Below are 23383 nucleotides of genomic sequence, written 5' to 3'. Positions count from 1 at the left end.
GTGCGGTGCGGCGGGGGTGGGGGGGGGGAGGGGGGGGGGCTCGGCTGCGAGAGCCAGTCCCAGCCCGAAACGCGACCCTAATTCCGGGGGGGGGGACACGGTTGGGGTCGGTGGGCCGGGGCTGTGCCCGCTCCTCCGCCCACGGCCTCCGTGTCCCCGCAGGGCGCTCGGTGGGATGGAGGGCGAGCCGCCGGTCGGGCCCCGGGGCCACGGTCCGGAGCGAGGGGGTGGCAGCGGGGCGGCCGGGGGACCGTCCAGCTCCGGCACCCGCTGGGACCCCCCCACGGGCAACGGGGACGGACCCACGGTGGTGGCGGCGGCGGTCAGCAACGCGGCCTTCGAGGGCGACCCGCCGCCCTATTCCCCCCCGGACCCCAAGAGCGTTCATCTCCTCTACCCGCCGTTCCCGGCCGGCTTCTCCCAGCAAGCGCCCGTCCTCTACCAGCCAGGGCGGGGGCCAGGACCATTCCCACCCCAGGGCATCCCACCCTCACCCCTGCCCTACACCACCGTACGTATCCCTCACCCTGACCGCAGCGGGGTCACCCCTTATTCCCCCCCTCCTGGGTTTGCGGGGTCCCAAGCGGCGCCCCAAACGATGCTTGAGCAGCACGACCCAAGAGGGGGTACAAGGCCGGGGTGGGGGGGTCCTGCAGCTCTAACCGCCCCCTGCCCCGCGTCGCAGTATGACGGGCAGCCGAGCACGGGGCCATCACCCGCCGGCTGTGGGCAGCGCTTGCCCAAGGACTACATGGTGGAGTCGGTGCTGGTGACCGTCTTCTGCTGCCTGCTGACCGGGGTCGTCGCCCTCCTCTACTCCCACGAGGTAAGGACCGCGCGGTTCTGATTTACACAAACCCACCCGGCACCTCGAATTCCCCCCTCCTGGTACTGCGGGTCTCTCCTAACCTTTCCCCTTCGCACCAGACCCGGGCTGCGCTCGGCCGTGGGGACGTGGCCCAGGCAAACGCGGCATCCAAAAAAGCCCAGTCGCTGGTCCTCTTCAGCCTCCTCTTCGGGTTGTTCGCCTCCATCAGCTGGGTCGTCTACGTCCTGGTGGCCCTGTACCTATGACAGGGACCCCGAACCCCAGGGACACGACGTGCGCCGGGGGCTTCTTGCGGCTCAGCACGGCCCGGGGGGGTGGGCACGGGCAGGTGGAGCGGCCGCAGTCCCCGCATGGCATCACCGGGGCTGCTGCGGGAAACGGGTGACCACAAAGCGTTATCGGGGCTGAGGGGCAGCGTCCGTCCTTCCTGGCGGGGCGAGGAGCCGCTCCAGAGCCACGCGTGCCTTCGCCTGCCCGCTCTCAGCCCCGCAGGCAGGAGGAACCCAGACCAAAGCGATGGCGGTGCTGTGTCCCGCTGGAGCCGGCTCTGAGCAAGGAGCCGCGTCAGAGCAGCGGCACCATGTCCGGCATCAGGTTCTGCTGCGGGATGTTGAACCCCGTTACCACGGACCGTCACTTGGAGGTGTCCAATGGGACTCTGGTGCAGAGGGAGCGTCTTGTAGAACCGGGGCTGGAGCAAACGGCCAAGGTGTAACGGAGGGGCCAAGGCGTGCAGCCGCTCTGCTCTGGGCGTGCGAGAAGCCCTCACTGGTCATTAATAATGTGAGAAGATACAAACCCATATATTTAGCCTCTACGGTAATTTTGCACACACAAATACACACACATGCTGTATCACCACCTTCTTGCTGCTTCCAGATTGAAATAAAATACAGGTGTAGCCCAAGCTTCTGTTTTCTCTGCACACCAAGGACCTCCCCTCCCCGCCCCGCGGCTTTTGTCCACCACAAAATTCAGGCTAAGTTCTGCTGTCAGTGATCAAATCAGGGTTTCCTCCCAAAGCAGGTGGGTGCCGGGGCTCCAGCCCAAGCAGGACCCCGGGGAGACCCTGGGGAAGGGGAGCCCACGCAGGGCCGTGCTGGGGATGCAGCAGCCCCAGGTCTGGGGGTGCCGCTCGCAGAGCTGCTGCAGGGAAGGGGAAAACCAGCCGCTGGGTCTTCCAAAGGCTGCTCGGATGAGCCGAGCGGGGATGTCAGCGTGCCCCATGCCAGGCCCCGGCTCTGCTCACAGCCACGCTCCCGTCTTGTCTCCCAGGGGGCTGCGACAGACCCCGCAGCCCCCTCGCGCTTTGTCGGGCCGGTGGGATGCGGCACCCCGGTCCAGCCCTGGCGAGTGAGCCGGGGGGGTACATGCTCGGTTAGTGTCTGGGCATCCTCCTCCCGAGCTGGCCGATGCCAATTATTTCCAGAGGAATTTTGAACCCCGTCCAGGACTGAAATAGCGCGGGAGCGTGCTCGGCCGCCCAGGCCGCCGCAGGGGTTATTTATAGCCCTCGGCCGCCCGGCATGCGGCTGCCGTACAGGCTGGGCTGTGGCCAGGCACACGCCTGCCTACGTGTGTTTTGGGGAACCGAGACCCCCCGACACGGGGGACATCAGTGCCCAGAAGAAGGTGACAGGAGCAGACATCCCCTCCCAAGTGTAGGGCTTGTACTGGGTTGTACTGGGGCGAGACCATCTCGACGGAGGTAAGGAAGAGATTTACAGGGGAAAGGGCCAAGGGCAGAGGAAAACGCCAAGGGGCACATGAGAAAACACGAGGCCACACCAGCGCCAGAAGTGGATTCGATTGTCACTTTAATCCACAGACTGCTGCATGCACTGTAAACAGGATCATCAGGCGGGTTTGTTATTGGTGTTTATTTGTCTTTTATATAAAAGTTACAGGTCTGAAATGTTTGCAGGAAGATGCCACCATCAGGACTGGGTTAGTGGTAAATATATAGTACAACCAAACAGCTGGGGGTGGGTGAGGGGGCCTGAGAGCGGGGCAGGGGGCTGGTGACCGGGGGCATCGCTTCTCTTTGCTCCCTGCCCTGCGCAGAGAGGGGATTGAGACCCCCTCCCTCCCCCCAAAAGAGAGGTGACGGTCTCGAGAACGCTGCCTGGCAGACAGGCGAACACGCTCATGGCCAGTCTTGCGAAGGGCTGCTCTTCTGGGCTTCTGCTCCCCAGGGGTGCTGCTCCTGGAGAGGGGGGGGTCTCTGGTCAGCAAACCTGAAGCTGCTCTGGGCAAGGAGACCCTTCTTTAGGGTCCTTCCAGCCCTGTGAGCCTGGCCCGAGGTCAGGACACGAGCCAGGAGCCATGGTTGGGACAGCCCACTCGGCTGGGGATGGCCGCAGAGCGAAGGGGAGAAGCAGAGCAGGAAAGCCGGGGGGCACGGCCCCTCCATGCTGGATGAGGTGCTGCGGCCACGCAGACCTCCCGTCCCCATGCCGCGGGCTGAGCCTCTGGCTTTCAGGGGGGCTGGCGGAGAGTGGGGAGCGAGACCCCCCCGCCTTGGTGCTAGGAGGGATCATGGTTTCAAGTGCAGGGAAGAACCTAGTAACAGCTCCCGCTTGCCAGCAAGAGAGGAGATGAGCATCCCAGCAGGGCTGAAGACAAGGTGCACCCTCCTGTACCTCCGTGGCATGGAGCCCCAGCCATGAACGCTGCACCCCCACAGCCCCCGCACGGGGAAAGCGGAGCGATGGGCTGCGGTTTTAGTGCTACCACCGCTCACGACACTCCTAGAAACAGCCTGTGCCACAGCACACCGTCCGAGGGAGGTGCTCGGAGCTGGCCGGGGAGAAGCCTGCGCCAGACACGGGGTGTATTTGCCTTTTCACAGTCTCGCCGTGTTGTTTTTTTTTTTTTTTTTTAAATCTTATTTACAAAGGAAAACACAAGATTACTTCCTGCATGGAGGCTGGGAAGCCTTTGGGGATTGCAAAGCCTCAGCTGGACATGACACAGGGCTCCAATGCCCTTTAGTGCCATAAAAACAAACTGTTTTTGAAATGTTCTGGCTTGGATGCCCCATTTCAGTGCAGGAATGTCCCTGCTCCTCCTGCTCTGGGGTTGCACAGCATGAACCGGTGTTGGACCCCATGCTCTCCTCCCCCAGAAGACGCCAGAGCGGGCAGGGGGGTCTCTCTGTGCTTCAGCATTTGGCTGCTGAACAAGTCCTGTGCCTAAATCTTCAGGAAAATAATCGAGCGGGGTACAATCCTACAAATGGGGCAACACTGCTGTCGCTCCCTCCTGCCACCCGTTGGGCAGAGCTGCCGTCTGCAGGGAGCCAGCTAAGACTTTGCAATCTGTTTCTAGAAGGAAGTGCTTGCAACTCTGATTCACCCAGAATAAACAGAGGCTTTAGGAAACAAGGAGTTGCTACTGAGAAATAAGTTAAGGATGCTCTGTGACACAGACACCCTGCCCGTATTCCTTGTGAGCCGCTGTCCTAAAACCGCAGGATTTTGTTAGACGGAACTCTGTAAAAACCTGTGACCACAAGACACGGTGCTGAGAAAGGCCTCGCAAGGCTGCTAAAACCTACAGCGTACGCTCAAACCCACGACCACACTGTAAACCATCGGATGGGGACAGGGGAGGGACGTGAAATGGCCTGGCTGGGGCTGCACTAGGGAGGACACCCTGGGTGGGACACAAAGAGGGGACAGAGGGGCTGAATAAGGCACACCAAACAGATTGGGGTTAACGCTGCGTGTGTGGGAAATGAGACCCCCCCCCTCGCTCTTCCATGCCGGGCTGCCCCTGCCCTGCTGGCTCCGACACAGCGGGACTGGGGACAGGGATCTGCTGGGGCTCCTGCCAAAGCGTGGATCACGAAGCACAGCACCAAGGGTCAGCCAGATGGGGACCCCCTGAAAAAACCATTTGGCAACAGTGAGAAGAGAGAGGAGTGGGGTGGAGGGGACGGGGCAGCTCGGCCGGGCACAGGGCTCCTTCCCGGTTCCCATTTCCAACCCCAGAAATGGACCCACTGGCTCCTTCGCTCGGCTCCTGCACCCGCTCCACAGCCAGCACCCATGCGGCTGCCCCGAACCTCCGTTCTTCCAGCACTTGGAACAACATTGTCACTGGTTGTGAACTTTATACATACTGTTTTGCACTTTTCTTTTTTTCCTATAAACCCATCGGTATTCAGACATGCATGAAAAAAATCCCCAATGGATTCTAAATACTAATATTTACAGTCTCATATACTACAGCATTTACTGTGCAAAAGCTAGTACCATCACTAAAAGATACGGGTTCACAGGACAAGTGAACCACAGTACCTCGGGTAGTCAATGTTTCCAGGGTTTGGAGGGGTTACCGTTGCTTAAATAACAAGATCTGAGAGGAGGAGGGGGATACGATGACTGGAGATGGCGGGTCCCTGCCCACATTTTCAGTGCCTCTTCCATATCTACGACCGGTGCCTTCCTCCCATGAAGAAGGCGCCAGAGATCTGGGGTAAACCGAAGACCCCTGTAAACACAAGCAGCTCTCCGAAAGCAGAGCTCCTCTGGCAGGCAGCGGGAGACTCTTCCATCCTCATCTCCTAGGGATGAACATGTTTCGAGGTGGCATTGCAGGGGAGACTCAAACCCTTGGCTTCCACGGCTGCTGCCTGCTGAACACCACTCTGCAGACAAGTTTGTGGGTGCTGAGCTCTTGCTGACCCTCCTTTGTGGATGAAAACAAAAGCCTGGGTATTCCCAGACGCAATCCGCCAGCAAACCAGTAACACACTTGCATGGGACCCTCCTTCCGCAAATCTCTCTCCCCGGGTTTAAAGCTGATTCATGGCACAGAGGGACGGGAGGAGAAGGAGGGCAAGTGCAGCGAGCACCAGCTGATCTCTGCCCTTCACGGCTGACGCGTGCCGTCACTTCTTGCCTGCTGCGAGAGCCCGACATTCACACACCCAGGGATCGCTGCCAGCTGGGAGGGAGGGTGCGTCATCCAGTAACAGGTACAAACATTGAACTCCAGTCTCATAGCTGCCCTCGGTGCATCTGCGGAGCAATTCTCCTCGCTCGCACAACCCCTCCTCCTAGGTTTTCTCTTCTCGGTCTGTTTTCCGCCTCGTAATGTTCCGAGGTTTGATTTTGAGGGACAGTTCCCACAAGGCCTCCTCAGCCAGGTGGTCGCTGAAATCGTTGAAGAATGACACTATGTCGTCATTTCTTTTGATGTCGTAATGTCTGGAAAACCACAGAGTAGGGTGGCAGTTAAACAAGGGTCTACCTGGGGACCTCTCCCAACTTCGAGCCACCCCTGCCCTGCCCTAAGGGACATCCAGCGCTGTGGGGTTTGCATTACCTGAGCCCAATACTTGTGACTGTGGTGTGACACCAAAAAGGGGAAAACCATCATGCCCATTGCTGAATTGAGGGGAAAAAAAAAAAAGACCCTATCACACTGAAATCAGCAGTTAGATCTGCTGCCTCTGCTGCAAGACAGCATTGAAGAAAACCCTCCACGAACTGGAGAACATAGGAACCAGCAACAGCAAAACCTGGAGGAAAAACTGTTGTCTGAAAGAGAGTAGTGGCAAAACTTTACTGCCCTGGATCTCAAAACTAATATAGGAAAAACGTCTTCACAACTTTTAGTCATAGCTAACCTAGAGAGGGAAGGAGCCTGTGACCAGAGCCCTGTCCTTCCCAGGTCTCCTTACATCTCCATCATGATGCTTTGACCTTAGACTCCCTTGCCCTTCCACGGGGGCTCCCGCACCCCAGCCACGACCCCCCACACCAATCCCCACCGTGGTGCCTCAGAGCCAGCTCTGCCCTCCCTGTTGCTGCACTTACACTTGTTGGAAGCACCTCATGCTGTCCAGGATGTTAAACTGCTGCCAGCGCTTGGAAAAGTTCACTTTGCTGTCAATGTAATCAGGGTTTCCCAGATGAACAAAGGTCAGGTCCTGCAGAATGAGGCCTCTGAAAGAGAGAAAGGGGCAGCGGGCCAGGGAGTAAGCAAACAAGTACAGAGGTTAGTCACACAGGGGCAGGACAGCCAGCCAAAAGGGAGCCACAGGCAACCTAACGGCCTCCCATGGCTGCCACCATCAGCACTGCAACTTTAAACTAAAGGGAAACATGCCCCCAGCAGCAGATCCAAAGGTGTTCAGGTGCAAGGAGCCCACCATGCACAGCTGAGGAACCTCTGAGGCGAGGCACTCATGGTCACGCTAAAGGCGCTGAGGTTGCTCATTCACCCTCCGTGGAAAGGAGGACCAGGCTGGAAGAAGGTCGCAACAGGAAATGCCTGCCAGGGGTTAAACCTTTCTTCCAGTTTTATGCAAGAGGGTTTCCCTCATGTTGAGGTTTCCCTAGAAAAGGGGTCTGTGCTGCCTTCCTCCCTCTGCCTCCACTAGTCGGCCACGTCTGTGCACAGCCCTGCTGTGGTCCCCTGCCAGATGAGGTGGCATGTACCTATGCAACCTCTTCCTACAGAACTCTTTCCATGGAAGAAAGCAAGACCAGGAGAAGTTTTACTGGTGTAAACCCAGAGCAAATCTCGTATCTAAATCAGAAGGCCCTTACGGAGAAGGGCAACAGCTTCAACCTTTCATCTAGAAACAGGCTGAAGGAGCATGTTTGGCAAAGCAGACTCCTCATCCACCAGCTCGTGCAGCCAGCAGAGCCAGAGCTGTCACGGAGGAGCAAGTAGCAGCTCGAAGCTGTGGGATCCATTGCACCTCAGGGGAAAATTTGTCTTTCTGTGCACAGACCCCAAAGAAAATATAGTTAAAAAGCATCAACTGAAGATCCAGTTGTTTGATCTTTCCTTTACCACAGTCAATTGACAAAAGCCTTCTTTACAAAAAGATAGCTGCCACCCTGCCTTCCTATGCCACAGGACAAATTGCTCCAGAGAGGGCACGTGGGTTGATGTGGCACATTGCCATCTTACTCTAGATGTAGGGCAAAAGGCAAGTGCTGAGCTGAGCAGAAGCTGCTGAGAAATCCTTGAAAGAACCATTTTAACGTGCAGAAGTAACGGCAGAGGAAAGAAGATACCAACTCACAGGTAAGGTATGCAGGGAGGCTCCACATCAGCCAGAGCTGCTCGGTAGGCGCGGAAGGACGAGGAGCTGTCAATCAGTGTGCAGTACTCAGCCAGGCCCTGGCAGAACACAAAGCCCACTTTGACACCACTGCTGCAAACCCATTTTCTTTGTAACCTCTCCCCAGAGAGCCACGCAGGCCAGGGAGTTAAATGCCATCCTGCAAACACCTCCAACTGATTTACTCAGCTTGACCCTGAGTGCACATACACAGAGCCTCACTGCCTTCAGCCTCATCAAGCCTTCAATCTGGAGAGAGGAAGAGGAGGCTGTTCTCACCCATGACTGCGCTGGCACTCCTGCAGCTGTCAGAATGCCCAGCCATGCTGCAGGCTTCCAGCACTGTGGCATTATACCCACTGGAGAGCAGTTATCTGTCATCCCTCCACCCTGGGACGTTGCTGAGCTGTTAAAACCACTCAGCTGTTTCACACCGTAACCACAGTTATCTTTTTCCCCTGAAGATGACAGGCCTCGCTGCTCCTCACCTCTGAGGTTTGTTTCTGCCACTCCAGCCTTCGGATGGGTGCAGAATCCAGTGCAGAAAGAATGGCCAGATAGGAATTAAAATTATTCAGCTTTCGTAAGTGCTGTATGGAGAGAGAATATTCCAGTCACTCTAGAGATCTGAAAAGCCTTCTAGCATCACACAGCTCTACCAACCAGAAAGTCCCACTCCTCTGCTCCTTTAAGGAGCAGTGTGTGTGATTCACAGCAAGAATCAAGCTGATACCTTCATAATCTTTATAAATTTAAGGAGCAGCCTCTCTCGGTCTTGGGCTTTCTCTTGTAGCATAATTATTGAACGGACCCTGGAAGAACAGACAGAAGAAAACCCAGAAAGATAAACCCACTTAAGCAGATGCCAGATTTCTTGTTGTTTCATTTACAGAACTGCTAACTGATAAGGATGGATCAACAATACTGAAAAGTTCATGATGATTCCAATTTAAATAGAGCACTCTAATTAACAACAAAGAATAATTTCAAGGATGACCACAATAACCCTTCTCAGAGTGCATTTACTTGCAAGGGGAATGTTTGTTTGAAGGGCTCAACGGTACTGACAATAATTCCTCCAGGTTATGGTGCCCCCCACAACCCTCCTCACTTTTTCTCTTGTGCTCTGGGGTCTTTTTAAAAAGTGCCCTGCATCTACTTCCTGGGCAAAAATATACATTATCCCACTTGTAACAAGGGAACCAGTGCGCAGTTCAGTGCCACAGTTGCTCCTTACCAGTAGGACATGTTATTAAAGTGCTCTGTGAACTGTGTCAGGTTGGGGCTCTTCTCTTCATTTTGCTCCTTTGCCCAAAGCAAAACTTCGGGGATCTGCCAAGGAAGAAGAGAAGGGTGGGAAAATACCACACATTAAAATGGGATTTCTGCCTCAAGATTCCCAGTTGCAGTCTGTGGTCACAGCCGTTTGCTGACACAAGTTCAGCTGTCTCCTACAACCCAACGGGTGTGTTTGGAGAGCTGGCAGGGAATACCAGAGATTGCAGGGGGTATGTGTTCAAATCCCTCCCACCGCTCTTACCCCATCTTCGTCTCTGTACCTCAATTTTATAGAAGAGTTCGGCATCTAGGAGGGTCAGCTGCTCAGCTATTTCATGACTGTGGAAATCATGCAGGGTGCCTGGCCTGTAGGAAACAAGGATGAAGTATAAAGGCTAAGAAAACGGGACCTGTTGTCTTTCCTTTCTTGTATTTTGGACTGAGAAATCTCTTGTGTCCACAAGAAAGGGATGCCCTGTCTCTCAAAGGACCAAGATATGGTTACTTGCATCTTTCCTCACCTGGCTGCCACGCCACGGGCCGCAAGAGGTTTGATGGAATTGGCGTAGCTCAGCATTTTCTTCTGATCCACTTTATCAAGGATATTCTTGCGTAACACTCTGGCGAGGCTCAGCTCCCCATTGCAGACCAGCCGGAAGACCAGGTCCATCAGCAGCTTCAGAATTTCTTCCGTCAACTCCACTAAGCTGAGAGAAAGATGGAGAACCCAGGGAAGGCATCAGAGCTACGACTCTGAGCTACAGAGTTTGTACCTGTACTGAGTCTTGTCACTCTGCCCTACAAGCAGAACTGAGTGACTGAAATTCCTCCTCTTCCCAGCTCTTCCTCTCCCAGAGATTCTACTTTTGCTGGTTATTTTAAAATCACTGACCCAGTTAGGACACACTGAGAACCTGCTCTTCCAACAAGAGGGTTCAGAACTATAGGTGTCTCACTGGTCAGGGTAAGGGATTTCAGCTGTCATCATAGATGGGGTTTAAAAAACACATCTTCGCAACTGCCAGATTTCTGTATTGTTACTGACCCCACATCTCCCATCCCGAAATGAAGAAGGCAACTCACCACAGCTCATCCACCACTCTCACCAGCACGAAGAAGGTGTTCTTACTGACTCGCTTTTTAAACGTGTCTGGAAAGTGGCAAAACTTCTCATATGTTGGTTGCAAATTAAAGAATCAACTTAATGTGGTCAGACCAGCATCAGTGCAATTAACAGCTGTCTTGAGGAACATTAGAATAGCGTACTATTCTGTCTTGACTGAAACTGGTGTTCAATTTCCAGGAGATAAGGGACACTGATGTGGCTCTAATTAACATGGTATTAAGCTACCACCAGCTGCCGGTAGCAGGGGTGTGAGGAGGTACTTACACCTTGCAGAACTGATGCTAGAAGAGCAGGTGTACCGTGAAACTGTTCTCTCTAAGGTGGAATTTAATGAGCAGCACTCCTCTACCGTGATATCCCCCACTGGTCTGTGACATCTGGTCTCAACAGATCTCAGATGTCACCTCTACCTTCCTCACTGCCCAATTTACTGCAAGGAGAATGGTGGCAGGGGACACAGCACAGGTTGAGAAAGCTTCTGCCAGGTGGACAAAGGGAAAGAGAAAAAGCTTATCAGTAAGTCAAGTATTAACAAGGGCCTGCAGGAATGCCCCAGCCAGTATTTTCACTGACAACTGCTCTGCAGTGAGATTTGCTGTGTCCTTGGCCACACTGATCCCAGCAGGAGCAAGGGGAGCAGCAGCTCTGCTGCAGATGGCAGTGATGAGCTGCGACGCGGGAGAGGGTGACGTCAGGCTCCCTTTGACGTGGGCATACAGGACCTAAGCCCACAGGACCAAAGCCCACAAGGCCTTTGCACTGCCTGAACCGAGACACTGACCTGCTAAGCTGAGGGCAAAGGGACCTATGGGAACAGAGCCAAGGGCAAGGAACTGCAGGCAGGGTCCTCAACAAGAAGCCTTCTCCATACGCTGCCAGAAATGCTAATGCTCACCCTGCCACGCAGGGACCCTCACCTTCTTAGCAGTTACAAGCTTTGTTCAGAACTGGGAGGCCAAGAGGACATTATCTCCTGTGCTGCATTTCTTTTAGTAAGAGAGAGAATAGGTCTTGATGGTTTAGTCATTTCTAGCATTAAACTACACCTGCCCAAGCAGCCCCTCCAGAAGGCGGTGTGATCTCTATTCTACAAACAAGATGTCCCAAACAAATGACCAATTTCCCAGTGATTTACAGAAAATCTGAACTGCTATTCTCCCCTGCCAGGGCCCTCAGGAGACTACTCTCAGGTCCAGTACTCCACCCTGCCTGGACCTGCCCAGCAGCATTTCCCATTTGCAGCTGCAGAGGTGAAGGAAGTCCTGCTTGGGACACCTCCAGGGCAAGCACATTACCGACCACGTTGTCAGCAGGCTTTTGAGCAAACAACCTGCCACCAGCTCCCTGCACGATGAGTGCTTGGCTCTGATTCCTGGGTGGGAGTAAACTGCCACTCATGCAAAAGGATATCTGTACTGTAGCTTCTTGATGAGCTCTTCAGGGGTAATAAATGTCCTGTATGTAGTCAGAAAGGCTTCACAGTACAACACCAGATCTACAGAGAAAGACAAGAAAGCCACAGTCAACCCTGCTTTCAGAAAAAGGAAGCTTCTTGTAAGGTTGAATCCAGTTTTACAGGAAGAGGACACGGACACATTTTGACACGAACAGACTTTACAGAAATGCTGTGCTGTTTTTTCTTACCGGCAGATGGACCCTACGGCACAAGAGCAACACTGACACTGCCCTGTCCCCACCAGCCTGGCTCCCATTTGCAGCACTCAGGCTTGCTGCTTCCCTTATGCGACTACCAAAGGCGTCAGCGAAAAAAACCTGCTTGTGGGACAGGAACTTGCAATAATGGGTCAAGGAAAATTGTGGTTTAGACCTTGCGGATACTTTAAAGAGAAGATCTGATGGTGAGATGTGGGTGCCTGTTCTCTGTCTCTACTGCCTGGGCAGCACAGAACCCTGCAGAAAGACATGGTCACCCTTCCCTCCTGATCAGGAACACACGCGTTTCGACGTGATGATACGGGTGCTGCAGACCTTCTGCCCTTGCTACCTTCCAGGATATCTGCCCCAGGACATTGTAAATATAAACTCTTATTTTCAGCCAAAAAAAAGAGTAAATTGCACTGCAAAAACTGATGCTACCATGTCCATGACCCTGCCACAACACAGACTCTGACGCGGTGCACGCAGACAGCTTTTGTTTATTCATCTGCAGCAGTGGGTGCTACAGGCCCCAGAATTGTAAAGGCTTTGGCCATCATCATGGGCACAAAGGAGGGAATTCGAAAAAGCAGGAACCACAAATGGGAAAGAAGATTTAGGTCAGGACTGCAGTACACTCGCAGTCCCAGGTAAAGCTTGGTCACTGTGGACAGCAGCGGTCAAAATGGAAACTTATTAGCCCCGGTATAAAACCACGCAGCACTGCAGGCAGCATGTGCAGTGGGATGGCACACTGCCCCTGCCCAGCCCACTGCAACCGCTGGCAGAGCCTTGTTAGCGCAGATGGGGAGAAAAAGCTTCTGCCTTGCCTGCCCAGGCTAGGCTGTACATGTAAAGCTTGTTTCAGCCAGGACGGGGATCACCCCACACCCATGAGCTGTAACATCCATCCATTGCGCATGGAGGGTGGGAAAGAGCAGGGCACGGTGTGCTCGTTATGCCTCTCTACCTGCGGTGTTTCTCCTGGCAGGAGCCTGACAGGGACGCCGCTTCCTCCTGCTCTTAAATCAGAAAGCGCTGCTGCCTTTTGGTTGAAGACAATCATACGTAAGCTCTAAAGCCGGAGGCTGGGTGGTCATGTCAGGGGTGAGTCCTAGGCCTCGTCCAGCTGTAATCCTGCATTCACAGCAAGCGCGTGTGGCTGTGAGCACTTAACTGACCATGGATTTTATTCCTAAAGACCACAAGTCTCTCTTTATCCCTTATTCCATTTAGCTCTTTTAGAAAACTCAAATGGACAAGAAGCATCATGCAACAGGGCGTGGAGTTACATTTATTCTGGGTTCCCATCTGCCCAAAAGGCAACGTGAGGTAATACAGCTGGTCTGCTCTGGCACTTGAAGCTGCCAAGAAATTCATCTTTAAAGGAAAGCCTCTTAACTATACCCCTCTGTGCTGTTTGGCTGATTGATTTACAAGCCCTGAATTCTTCTCATTGTAAGCTTAATTCATTAACCCTCTCGGTCACCCAAACACTGGGTTAGCATAGCACAAATTCCTCCGTGCTCCATTCAGCTCAGTGGCTTGGCAGAGCCTGTGAGGCTAAGCTCTGTGACTATTCTGAGAAACTGGCCGTGCAGAGCTCCCTCCCCTCAGCCACTCTCCCCGTCCGCACTGCTGTGCATTTAAAATCCCGCTCTAGTTCTTCCTAGTCTTGAGCGGTTCTCAATGGCTTTCACCTCACTGCTTGCAGCACCCTCTGAGCCCCCCATTCATGAACTGGAGGTCTAGCACACGTCCCTTTACCAAGTAGCTGTCTTTCACAGGAACAGTAGGGATGTTCCTCCAACGTGATGCTTGCTCCGGAGAACAGCAGGAGTAAATCAGAGCTTCTCTATTCCAGTTTCAGCATTTTTATAAGGGGTATTTCCGCCATCTCATTTAGACTATTTTTTTTTTAAATATACAGATCTAGCCTTGGCGCAATCAATTGCCACCTCCTCTCTAGTATGTTTCTAACTTTGGTCCTTTCTGCCTGGATTTGATGCCCAATGTAAACAGGGAAACATAGCTGTCAGGGGAAGGATTTTCTTGCTAGCTGAATGGTGCTGGTAAGTAATTGCAAACACCTTATGCTACAGTAAAAACCCTGCCATTTAAAAATGCACACGAAAGATATTTCCCCTTTGACTATCAAATCTCTAAAATACGAGCACTGAGTGGTTCAGCAGGTTAGCGCATTGCGCCTTGCATCCCGGGAGATAAGGAGATCAATTCTGGTTAAGGCCATCAGCACAGATGTGTTTGGCAGGTTCAAAATCACTCTCTGGAAACATTGCAAAGGCTGTCTTTGCCACAGGTCTTGGAAAGGAGCTGCTTGATGTGGATGGTGACTGGGTTTGGAGACATAAAGTGGGATTTTAACAAATCTACAGCGAAGAGTTGCTAACTTCCCTTTTCCTCCCCCACATCTCCTTTCTTGTATTGTGGATTCCCTCTCTGAACTGGTCTGAGTGGCTACCAGTATGCAACTGGTACAGAGTGGGACTAGGAAGTGACACTGTAAGTTGAAAATAAGGGGTGTCAGCAGACCAGCACCTGGACAGCTTGCCCGATGCCCATGGGTACTGCATTAGACCCAAACCAACACCCCTCCTCTCCTGCTTTGATACAACAGTCACTCCAGCAACTCCTACATCGCCACTGCCCTGAAGTTCAAAGGGCAAGGAGCACCTCTGAAAACAGGACCCATGCCACAACAGGCTGGTCACACCTGCACTCACAGAAAGCAGTGGCTGGAGGTATGGAGACACCAACACAGCACTGTCACCAACTCCACTGGTGCACCTCGCCTTCCAGATCTGGGCAAGGGCTATGAGGAGTTAATACCATCCCTGCTGCTAAATGGAACGAACAGGCGCTTATCCAGCTTACCTCCATTTCACCAAAGATAAGCACAATCCCCCCCCGCCACCCGCAACTTGGAGGATCACGAATGCAGTCCTCCCCACCCTGGCCCAGCTGCCTGCAGCCACATCACGACTGCACACACTGCAGGGACACAGAAGGCAAGCAGCAAAAGGCCATGCCAGGCTACGCTCTTCATCTCTGCTTTGGTGCATCCACTGTACCTTTCCTGTCGGTCTCCGTTGCATGCACTAACAAAATGTCTCCGGATCCACCACGAACATCTGGCCCATCATCTCCCTGCAACGAGAACAGAAACACGTTAGGCATGGCCCAAGCTCCCTTCAGCCTGGTTTCCCATCTCTGGGGTTCAAGCTCAGCAACAACTGGCAGAGTACGCAATGTTCCTGGCACTGCTCACAGCACAAGCTGGGACATGGTCTTCAGTGCTGGGCTAATCCTGGAATTTGAATACAGCATTTGGTGTCCCAGATGAGGATCTGGGCTGATCCTCACTTGGGATCTCTGACTCCTTAAGGCCAGGCTGTGAAGCTCAGTGAAAGCTGAACCTTCTGTCCGCAGAAGAATGAACAGAAATGTCCCAGACTCTCAAACACTCCCAGAAGACCATTAACAGAGCAGTAACACTGTGTGAACTGTCTCAAAGTGCTGGATCACGTACCACAGCGGCTGTGGGGTGAGAGGTCATGCGTTCAATTTGCATGTTCCTGGAACATCAAAACATAGTAAGTTAGTTCCGTAATCTGGAACTATTTGGCTGGAGGTCACCTGAAGCGATCCAATAACTGGGAGCAGAAAACAGACCTGCTAACTACTTGACCCCTGCCTTACCACTCTCTAAAAACTTCTTTCTTCTAGCTACTGCAATTCACAACTAAAAATATGCAAAACTGATCTATCGCTCAGCCAGCAGTTCCCACGCTGCAGGAAACAGCTCGCAGTGGCAGTTCTATACCGTTTCAAACATGTAGACCGTAAAGAAAAGAAAGAAAAAAGAAGTTAAGGGTTGACACAGATCTGCTAGTCTCAAATGTTCAGAAATTGCTGATTTTGAATTGTTTTTTAAAGGAAATATTCCTGCAGAGGAGACTGGAGTCGTGTCTGGCTTCCCTTAGCAACGTCTTTGTCATTTCAATATGCAAAACACTGAAAAAACCACGGATTACAGCCATGGAGCAGCTATGTCTGAGATGCGAATTTTTCAGGTGACCCTCTGGCAAGACTCATGAAACACTACTTAAGGAATGAGTAATAGCTTCTCACTCTCTCCTGCACATCTCGGCTGACCAAAGAACACTCCTAAAGTGCCAGTAAATGATACATTCTCTCTGTTTTACAGACTAGCCCCCTGACAGTCTCAAAGCTTCAAAAGCCTGCATATTCCCTCAAGCTGCATGTCAAAGACAGCTTCGTTCAAAAGCATAGTGAGCAAAGCTGTCTGGGAGTGCACCCAAGGCTAGAAAGAAAGCCATTTCTCAAATACAGAAACAGTTGTTTTGGCTGCTCTTCCACATCAGTAATACAACATCCTGCTCAGGAAATCTGCTAAACCTGCCTTCAGACTGGAAGGCCAACAGCATGAACCCACACCTGGATTTATTGTGCTCAGGCTCTCAGGTGCTTCATTTCAGTCTGTCACAGGCTGAAGAGGTGGGAAAGAGCAGACTGGGAAAAGGGCACAAGATGCACTGGTTTTTAAAGAGACATCTCACATTTTGTTAAACCCTCGTTCATTGCTGATGCTCCCTGCCTGTACCAGCATCTCATACTTTCACAACAGCCTGCACAAATAAAGCTGTATACCACTTCTGCTGCAACCTAGTTTTTCCTATCAAATAAAAGCTGATGCCTTGCTTGTGCACACAGAGAATCAGATTTCAATACAGCATAAACCAAAGATTATGAAAGCAAAGCCTGAATGCACCTACCTCTTGCTTCAGTGTTAACCTAGCCATAATTTCACTGTGGTCGATAAGGGATAGCTCATCTACCTCTTCCTCCAACTGTGATGCTTCCAAAGCATCTGGTGACTGTTGCTGCCTGTAAAAAAAAAGGCAAATACCCATCAGTGTCATTGCCCATCCAGGGCAAGAGATGCTGGGTCCACCCGAGCTCTCAGCCTACAAACCTTCATTAAGCGACAGTAAGTACACACACAGTCTGGAGGTAAGTCTTTTGCAAACAAGCCCAAATGTCTGGCTCTAATTCTGTTGCTTTGTGCATCTCTTGAAAAAGATAAAGATGAACCTTTAGGCCCTGCATTTCTGGCAGACAGGATTTTACTATGCCCTGCATAAGTACACACTTCCATGCCTCCTTAATCCACCAAATTTTTAGTGCACACAAATCTAAGCCCTTGCTCAAATGTATAGAGACTGAGCATACTCTACACATATATAACTTAGTCAGCTCATGACCCATTGTGCTGCTACAAGGGGAGATGACAGGCTCTCTTTTTGCAGGAAGATAGAGCAGAAAGCTCTGACCACTTTTTTGGCATACATCCACAACTCTACTATTCCTACCCCCAAGGGCTGGTACTCTTGTGCCTGGACACATGCTCTCTGTGCCTGTATTCCTTAAAAAAAAAAAAAAAAAAAAAAGTACGCATGTTCTTTATAGCCTTCCCCAGGCACAGGCCAAAATCCGTGCACCAGTCCATACTTTCAGCAGATAGTGAGCTTTGCAGAGCACTCTTGCATTGTCTCTTTCACTGCAGGGATTAAAACCCTCAAACCAACTGCAGGAAAATGGGGGAGGGAAGTTGACTGTCACACACGAAACAATGCTGTTCTCTATTTTTGCTTTAGAAATGCAATTGAAGAGCAATCTCAAGCAGCAGGGAAGCACTCACTCCACTCCTCCTGAAGCCCATCTGTTACAGCCTGCACCTCTTCATTTACATAGACAAATGATAGCTAAGAGCATTAGAAGGGATATAAAGCATCCTGCTTCAGGGCCTCAGCCAGCCTCTGACTAGCAGGGTTAGGAAGACATTCCCCTCTGGAAGACTATTTCCCAACAGTGATACAGACTTTTTTCGCACGTTTCCCTGGAAGCAGGAGGGAGCAGCCAGTGTCAATAACAGGACTGCCAATTAGATGTACTTAGGATGGCTAACACAGGCTGCATTAACCCCTGCAGGCTCACTGAGTTAAGTAATGACAGCTTGCCAGGATCCTCCTTGTTCAGCAGGATCCCACTGCCCACCAGCTGTGCAAAAAAAGTGGGCTTAAACTTCAGAGAACATTGGGAAGGTTGAGGGCAGAACAGGCAGCCCCAAGGACGGTTTGGTAGAGGGCAGGGCTAACGGGACGTTGGTGAGACTCTGTACCCTTCCAGGCTGGGAAGCAGGAGGACCAGGGGAGTCAGGCTCACCTTTCAGCACCATCTTTGCCTTCCTTCCCCATGGCACTGCTGTTTGAACTGGAGTCTTTGGAGTGGCTGTCTTTGACAGAGGGAGATTCCTGCAAAGAGAAAGAAGTTTTTCATTATTACATGGGGTCCTACACCACAGCTAGCCTTGCATTTACAGTCTGACTGCCTCTAAATGGCCCCTTACTGTAAATTCCTACAGAGCGGTTAAAGATTGATGCAAGTTAATGCCAAATGCCAGGAAAACACAGAAGTTAATTAGACAGGAAATTTGGGACCATCTCTGGAGACTAGTGTAATTAGTACTGTTTGCTTTTAACATTGTGAAATGATGCTGAGAGTTACAACACAAGTGAGCTGTCGTCTTGGATTTTAACCCTCTGATGACTTTCTTTTCTTCCTCCCGCCCTTACTGTTGAAATACACTTGCCTTCTGCTTTAATCAAAACGGACACAGCCAGCTCTAAGCTCTTCAGTTTCAGTTCCCCTCCTGGTCACAGCCCCCAAAACACCACCCTGTCTTAGGGGGTGGATGCACACTGCTGTTCCTACCTCCCTTCTCTCCCATCAGAAGAGGTTATGCAATGATGCAACATTTCCACTTCACAATTCACAGCTGTGGAAATGAAGCTAATGCAAAAAAAACAGAACCATCTGAACCCATGGCATGGAACAGCAGGTAGAGAGCTCAATGCAAAGATACAGCATTTTAAATTAGCCATTTATTAAGGAGACAAATAGCCATGAACGGCAAATGGGAATATTAATCTAACTGCTGGAGTTCAGAATTATTTAACATCATGCAGACTGAAACTTGGAAATTCAACCTACTGAACAGACAGGACTGAAACCACCTACATGCTATCCATTCGGCCTGGAAAACACACTGGTGAGCTTAGCTTTCTTAGCGTCTGCAGATTTTTTCCAGACTGTATCTGTAAAACTCTTTGCTTCAAAGTTGAGAACCAGCTTGCAGCTGCCCAAAAGGATGGGCCTGCCTAGATGTGTCTCCTGAAGGGAAGTGATGGGAGCACTATCTCTTGGCATATTTAACACCAGCATGGATAAAGGTCTCGGAGACATCCTGTAGGAGATGTGCCTTCCAAGATGAGGGCAGGCAAAAAGATGGCCACAGACCTCTGCTGCTGTTTCCTGCTTCCAACAGGAAGACAGTACCTCCCTTCAATGGAAAACGCCCTGTCTCCTCTAGGAAATACCTAAGATACGAGGCTTGAGTAAAGGAAGAAGCAGCGTGCGATTACAATGCTAAATCAATCACTTACTTTGTATCCAAACGGTGAAGGAAAATAAAGAATCAATTTAGAGCACAAGCCTTTCTGTATTAAAATAGGGAAGCCAAAGCAGTTACAAGAATAGATATGGCCCCAGGACGGTGCTGGTCAGGGTGCAGCTTTCTGGAAGAGAACCTCACGCAAGCAGCTCCAAACAGACAGCGAAGCACAAATGAAACAGCACGGCAGGAAAAGCCATCCCTACCACCTGCCGGGGCTCACCGCAACCCTGAAAGCATCGCCTGCTCTCCACCTGGACCGGGAGGCCACCCGAGCCTGCAAGCCAGGAGTGGGCAAGCAGAGGGACCGCCAGCAAGGGAGCCGGAGCAGCAGGACGGACACAGGAGCTCCACAGGGTGCAGAAGAGGCCGGTGCCAAGCGCGTCAGCCCCGGTGTGAACTCAGCATGCACCAGGCAGCCCCTTCCCGGTGTCCAGCCCTCTCCAGGTTACTTACTCCTTCAGAGCGAGGGAGTTCCCCGTTGCTCTGGCCAGAGGAATACAGATTGACGTATTCACCCTCACCAGCCTCCTCACTGGCGTTTTCACTCTAAGGGAGACAGGATGAAAGGAAATATGTGATGGTGCCCCCCGCCAGCACTTAATGTTAGTGAAAGAACGTGCTCACAGGCTGGGAGGAGAAGCGTTCTCAGCGGCTGCTGTCACCTAACTGGAAGCCCTTCCTCCGGCTCAGTGGCCAACACCGGCCAGTGAGGCTGTACCTTCCCGGGGGTAAGTATTTTCTGGTTCCTGAGGACTATGCCGAAGGCCCCAAGCTGCAGCAGGACAGCAGCAGGCACTGCTTTGCAAGAGCTGCCATGGACTCCATGTGAGACTGCGAAGATGCAATATGCAAGTGTGGATTTCAAGGTTACGGAAGCTGAGCATTCAGAGGTTGACACACAAGTGTCGGTCCTACCTGCGCTGTAGTCCTGCCACTAAATGCAGATCGGCCCTGCAGCCCAGAGGGTATCAAATGTATCTCCCAAACTATGCTACAAGCACAGATTAGAGCCATCACGCCAGGCCAAACCAAACTTGAGGGCTTCTGGGCTGTAACAAGGACCCAACGCAAGGAAGATGCAACAACAAGGTCAGGTCTAAAGTGTGAAAACCTGATCATTTACTGTCCGATCAGTGTCCCTCTTCCAAACGTTGTGAAGAGGCAGCATTAGCATGCACTGTGCTGACAGCTCGAACCTCACCAACTCTAGGCTTTGCAGCAAACAAACGAGGAACTGTCTTGAAAATGAGGTGTTTAAAAAAGTAGCTGTAATGGACAAACCTGGTCAGTGATCTGTAAAACTGCTCTGGGATCTCAAACTAGTAGTGCCATACCACTGCGGGAACAGTGTTAGTCTAACTTCACCAACACGTGATGCTTTGCACCAACGTGTACTGCCACCAAGCGCACAGCTAGGGCTGCTGGTAACTGGAAACAGCAAGAGCCTGGAAAGAGCAACAGGTTTATGCACAGGAGAGACAGAGCTGGACTGCACCCACCGCTCCTGGGGCTCACCGGTGACTTAGGAGGGAGCAGGGCAGCAATCACCAAATCCTGCCATGGCAGCAACTGCAGGATGCGAACCACTTAGGAGCCCGTGTTTAGAAACAACCAACCTCACAAAACACTCCTTTACCTTCCTCAGCTTTGTATTACAATTACAGGAAGCTGCAGCAACTTCTCCTCTCCCCTTCGCCAGCATTTGACATTTTATGTTTCCTACATATGTGCTAACGTTTTCTCAAACCTGCTGAGGTTCATTTTTTCTAGCCACCTTTTTTATATGAAATTACCTCTCTGCAGTTCACACACACATTTGGAAACTGGACTAGATCACATTTGGCATGTATTAATACAAGAGACATTTTCTTTTAAAAAACAAATAAACCCAGCCTTGCGTTAAGGTGCATTATCTCTTTGGATAGTCTCACCGAAGGCGTCTGGAGAGAATCAGTGAAAGAGGTTTCAGAAGGAAGGCAGACAGGAGCATTCCCGTTAAAGCTGCTCTCCTGAGAAGAGGAGTTTGGCACATCCACAGTGCTGGGTGACTGGCTGGCTGCGGCGGGCACCGCTAGGTCAGAGCTCTGAGATGGATGGACGGGTGGAAAAGGTGGGGTGGAGCAGGAGGAGGAGGTAGAAGAGAGGAAAGGAGGTATGGAGACTTGGTTGTGAGGCACAAAGTCCTGGGAGTAGGACCTAAACACAGATTTGTACTACAGGATGCAGAGACGTACAACACAAAAACAAGGAAGATGGGGAAAGAGACAGACAAAAGAAAAAGTAATTAGACCGGCAGTAGCATAGCAGTGATAGCACAAGGCATTTCTAACACAGGCACCTCTCTGTCGAGACGCCAACCCAAACAGAGGCAGCACTATTTTATCATCCACACACTAGAGCAGGAATTGCTACCTGGGACACGTCAGCCCGTTTTTTCGCGGAGAGGCATGTTCTTGCACAAACAGCAGCTCAGCTACTCATCTCAAAGGGAACGTGGGCACCAGGGTGTTTACCTGCAGGTATCCAGCCTTCACTAGGCAAGGGGAAAGCCTGGGTATCTCAATACTGCTAATGACAGTGACCCTGAAAATCATTTGAGTGGATGAAAGGATGTGAAGGCATACAGAAACCACGACTGTGAGCATGCTGGAAATATCTAGATAGAGAAAAGTACTCCGAGTGCTGAGTGCTTATTGCTTTTCTGGGATTTTCCACAGGATCCAAATTTAAGATGCCGTTTGCTCCAGCCCTGTAATTTAACAGCTACTGTGTCAAGTCTGTTCCAGAACACACAGCTCCCAGGGAGGAGTGGCCGATACTGTCTTCAAAGTTACACTGAAGGATAAAGGAGATTACGCTGCTACTCCTTCCCATTTGAGAAACATAGGGAGCAAAAATGATAATTGCCCTCAGGAGCGATGAATTCCTTATCAAACCGATCCTTTAATGCAGTGCCTCGAAGAGTCAGCTGAAGAGATGAAAAGAGATCATCTGCGTAAAGCTTTATTTCACTATCTCTCCTAATCATCAGATTACTGTTCAGATAATATTAAACAGGGTGCAGTGGGAATATATTGTGCCAAGAAAAACAAGAGCAACCCTCTGTTTTTTAACATCTGGTGCTAGTAAGATTTGCCATCAGGGTAAGTCCAAAACAAAGCTGACACCCATGAAAAAAAAAAAAAAAAAAGAAAAAAGAAAAAAAAAAAACAAAAATGTTAAACCTGCTGGAGAGGAGTTTATTTTAAAACCTGTAGAGCTCAACCACTAGCAAGGTCTGTGTGGTAGCCAAGTGGACCAAAGGAAGAATCACATCATCCAAAAAAACCCACGCTGAAATGAAGCTGTGGCAGTTGCTCATTTGAGTGATCTGCTGCACAAGGATGGTTGCATTACAGAGCTCTCAAGAAGCACAGACACAACTTGCTCAAACCAGGTTGAAGTGACACCGCTGTGATGTAAAAAGGGAAAGGGAAACAAAGGCATGAATCGGAGAATTCAGGCTACATTTTCTCAGGAGAGTTGAGCGGGTGATAAAAAGCAAAGCTTAGTCTGCCACCTGAGCTACAGCAGAAGCATCCAGTTCGGCAGCGGTATTTTTGTTTCTATCTAGGAAAGATGTGAGCTTAAAAATCTAAACTGAGAACAGCCCCGGGCCAGAAGCCTGGGCAAAAAAACCTTTTCCACTCAAAGGAAAGGAAACGTAAAGGTCAATGGATAGACTTTACCTTCCACCACCTTAATCCTCAAGTGGTTGCCCTCCGCCGTGCGTGGAGTCTGGCAGTGCTCTGGGTGTATTCTCAGGGCCCAAAACAAATTGCAGGCCATAATACAGAGGAGCAGAGGGAG

General features: G+C 51.3%; 2 protein-coding genes across 2 annotated transcripts in view; one reads left to right on the top strand and one right to left on the bottom strand.

The window, feature by feature from the left end:
* The first annotated feature begins 175 nt into the window (after nucleotides 1-175).
* Nucleotides 176-1074, top strand: LOC104834028 (proline-rich transmembrane protein 1-like). Its single transcript, XM_010571111.1, has 3 exons — nucleotides 176-511; nucleotides 686-826; nucleotides 928-1074. Exons 1-3 carry the CDS (start codon nucleotides 176-178, stop codon nucleotides 1072-1074), a joined length of 624 nt encoding a protein of 207 aa, XP_010569413.1.
* Nucleotides 1075-5256: 4182 nt separating this feature from the next.
* RAPGEF1 (Rap guanine nucleotide exchange factor (GEF) 1) overlaps nucleotides 5257-23383 on the bottom strand; it is an 86233-nt gene continuing 68106 nt past the window's right edge. The window contains exons 12-25 of the mRNA XM_010570887.1: nucleotides 21466-21747; nucleotides 18244-18332; nucleotides 16794-16905; nucleotides 15069-15144; nucleotides 11731-11815; nucleotides 10278-10370; nucleotides 9716-9901; nucleotides 9476-9560; nucleotides 9154-9248; nucleotides 8650-8728; nucleotides 8405-8506; nucleotides 7878-7975; nucleotides 6658-6786; nucleotides 5257-6045 (exon numbers count right to left, since the gene is read on the bottom strand). Of these exons, the coding sequence (XP_010569189.1) occupies nucleotides 5895-6045; nucleotides 6658-6786; nucleotides 7878-7975; nucleotides 8405-8506; nucleotides 8650-8728; nucleotides 9154-9248; nucleotides 9476-9560; nucleotides 9716-9901; nucleotides 10278-10370; nucleotides 11731-11815; nucleotides 15069-15144; nucleotides 16794-16905; nucleotides 18244-18332; nucleotides 21466-21747 (1662 nt within the window). The 3' untranslated portion in view covers nucleotides 5257-5894. The remainder of the gene's footprint in view (nucleotides 6046-6657; nucleotides 6787-7877; nucleotides 7976-8404; nucleotides 8507-8649; nucleotides 8729-9153; nucleotides 9249-9475; nucleotides 9561-9715; nucleotides 9902-10277; nucleotides 10371-11730; nucleotides 11816-15068; nucleotides 15145-16793; nucleotides 16906-18243; nucleotides 18333-21465; nucleotides 21748-23383) is intronic.

The sequence above is a fragment of the Haliaeetus leucocephalus genome, unplaced genomic scaffold (genome assembly GCF_000737465.1).
Source record: "Haliaeetus leucocephalus isolate CR32 unplaced genomic scaffold, Haliaeetus_leucocephalus-4.0 Scaffold306, whole genome shotgun sequence".
Lineage (NCBI taxonomy): Eukaryota > Metazoa > Chordata > Aves > Accipitriformes > Accipitridae > Haliaeetus > Haliaeetus leucocephalus.
This window is presented reverse-complemented; position numbering and strand designations above follow the sequence as displayed.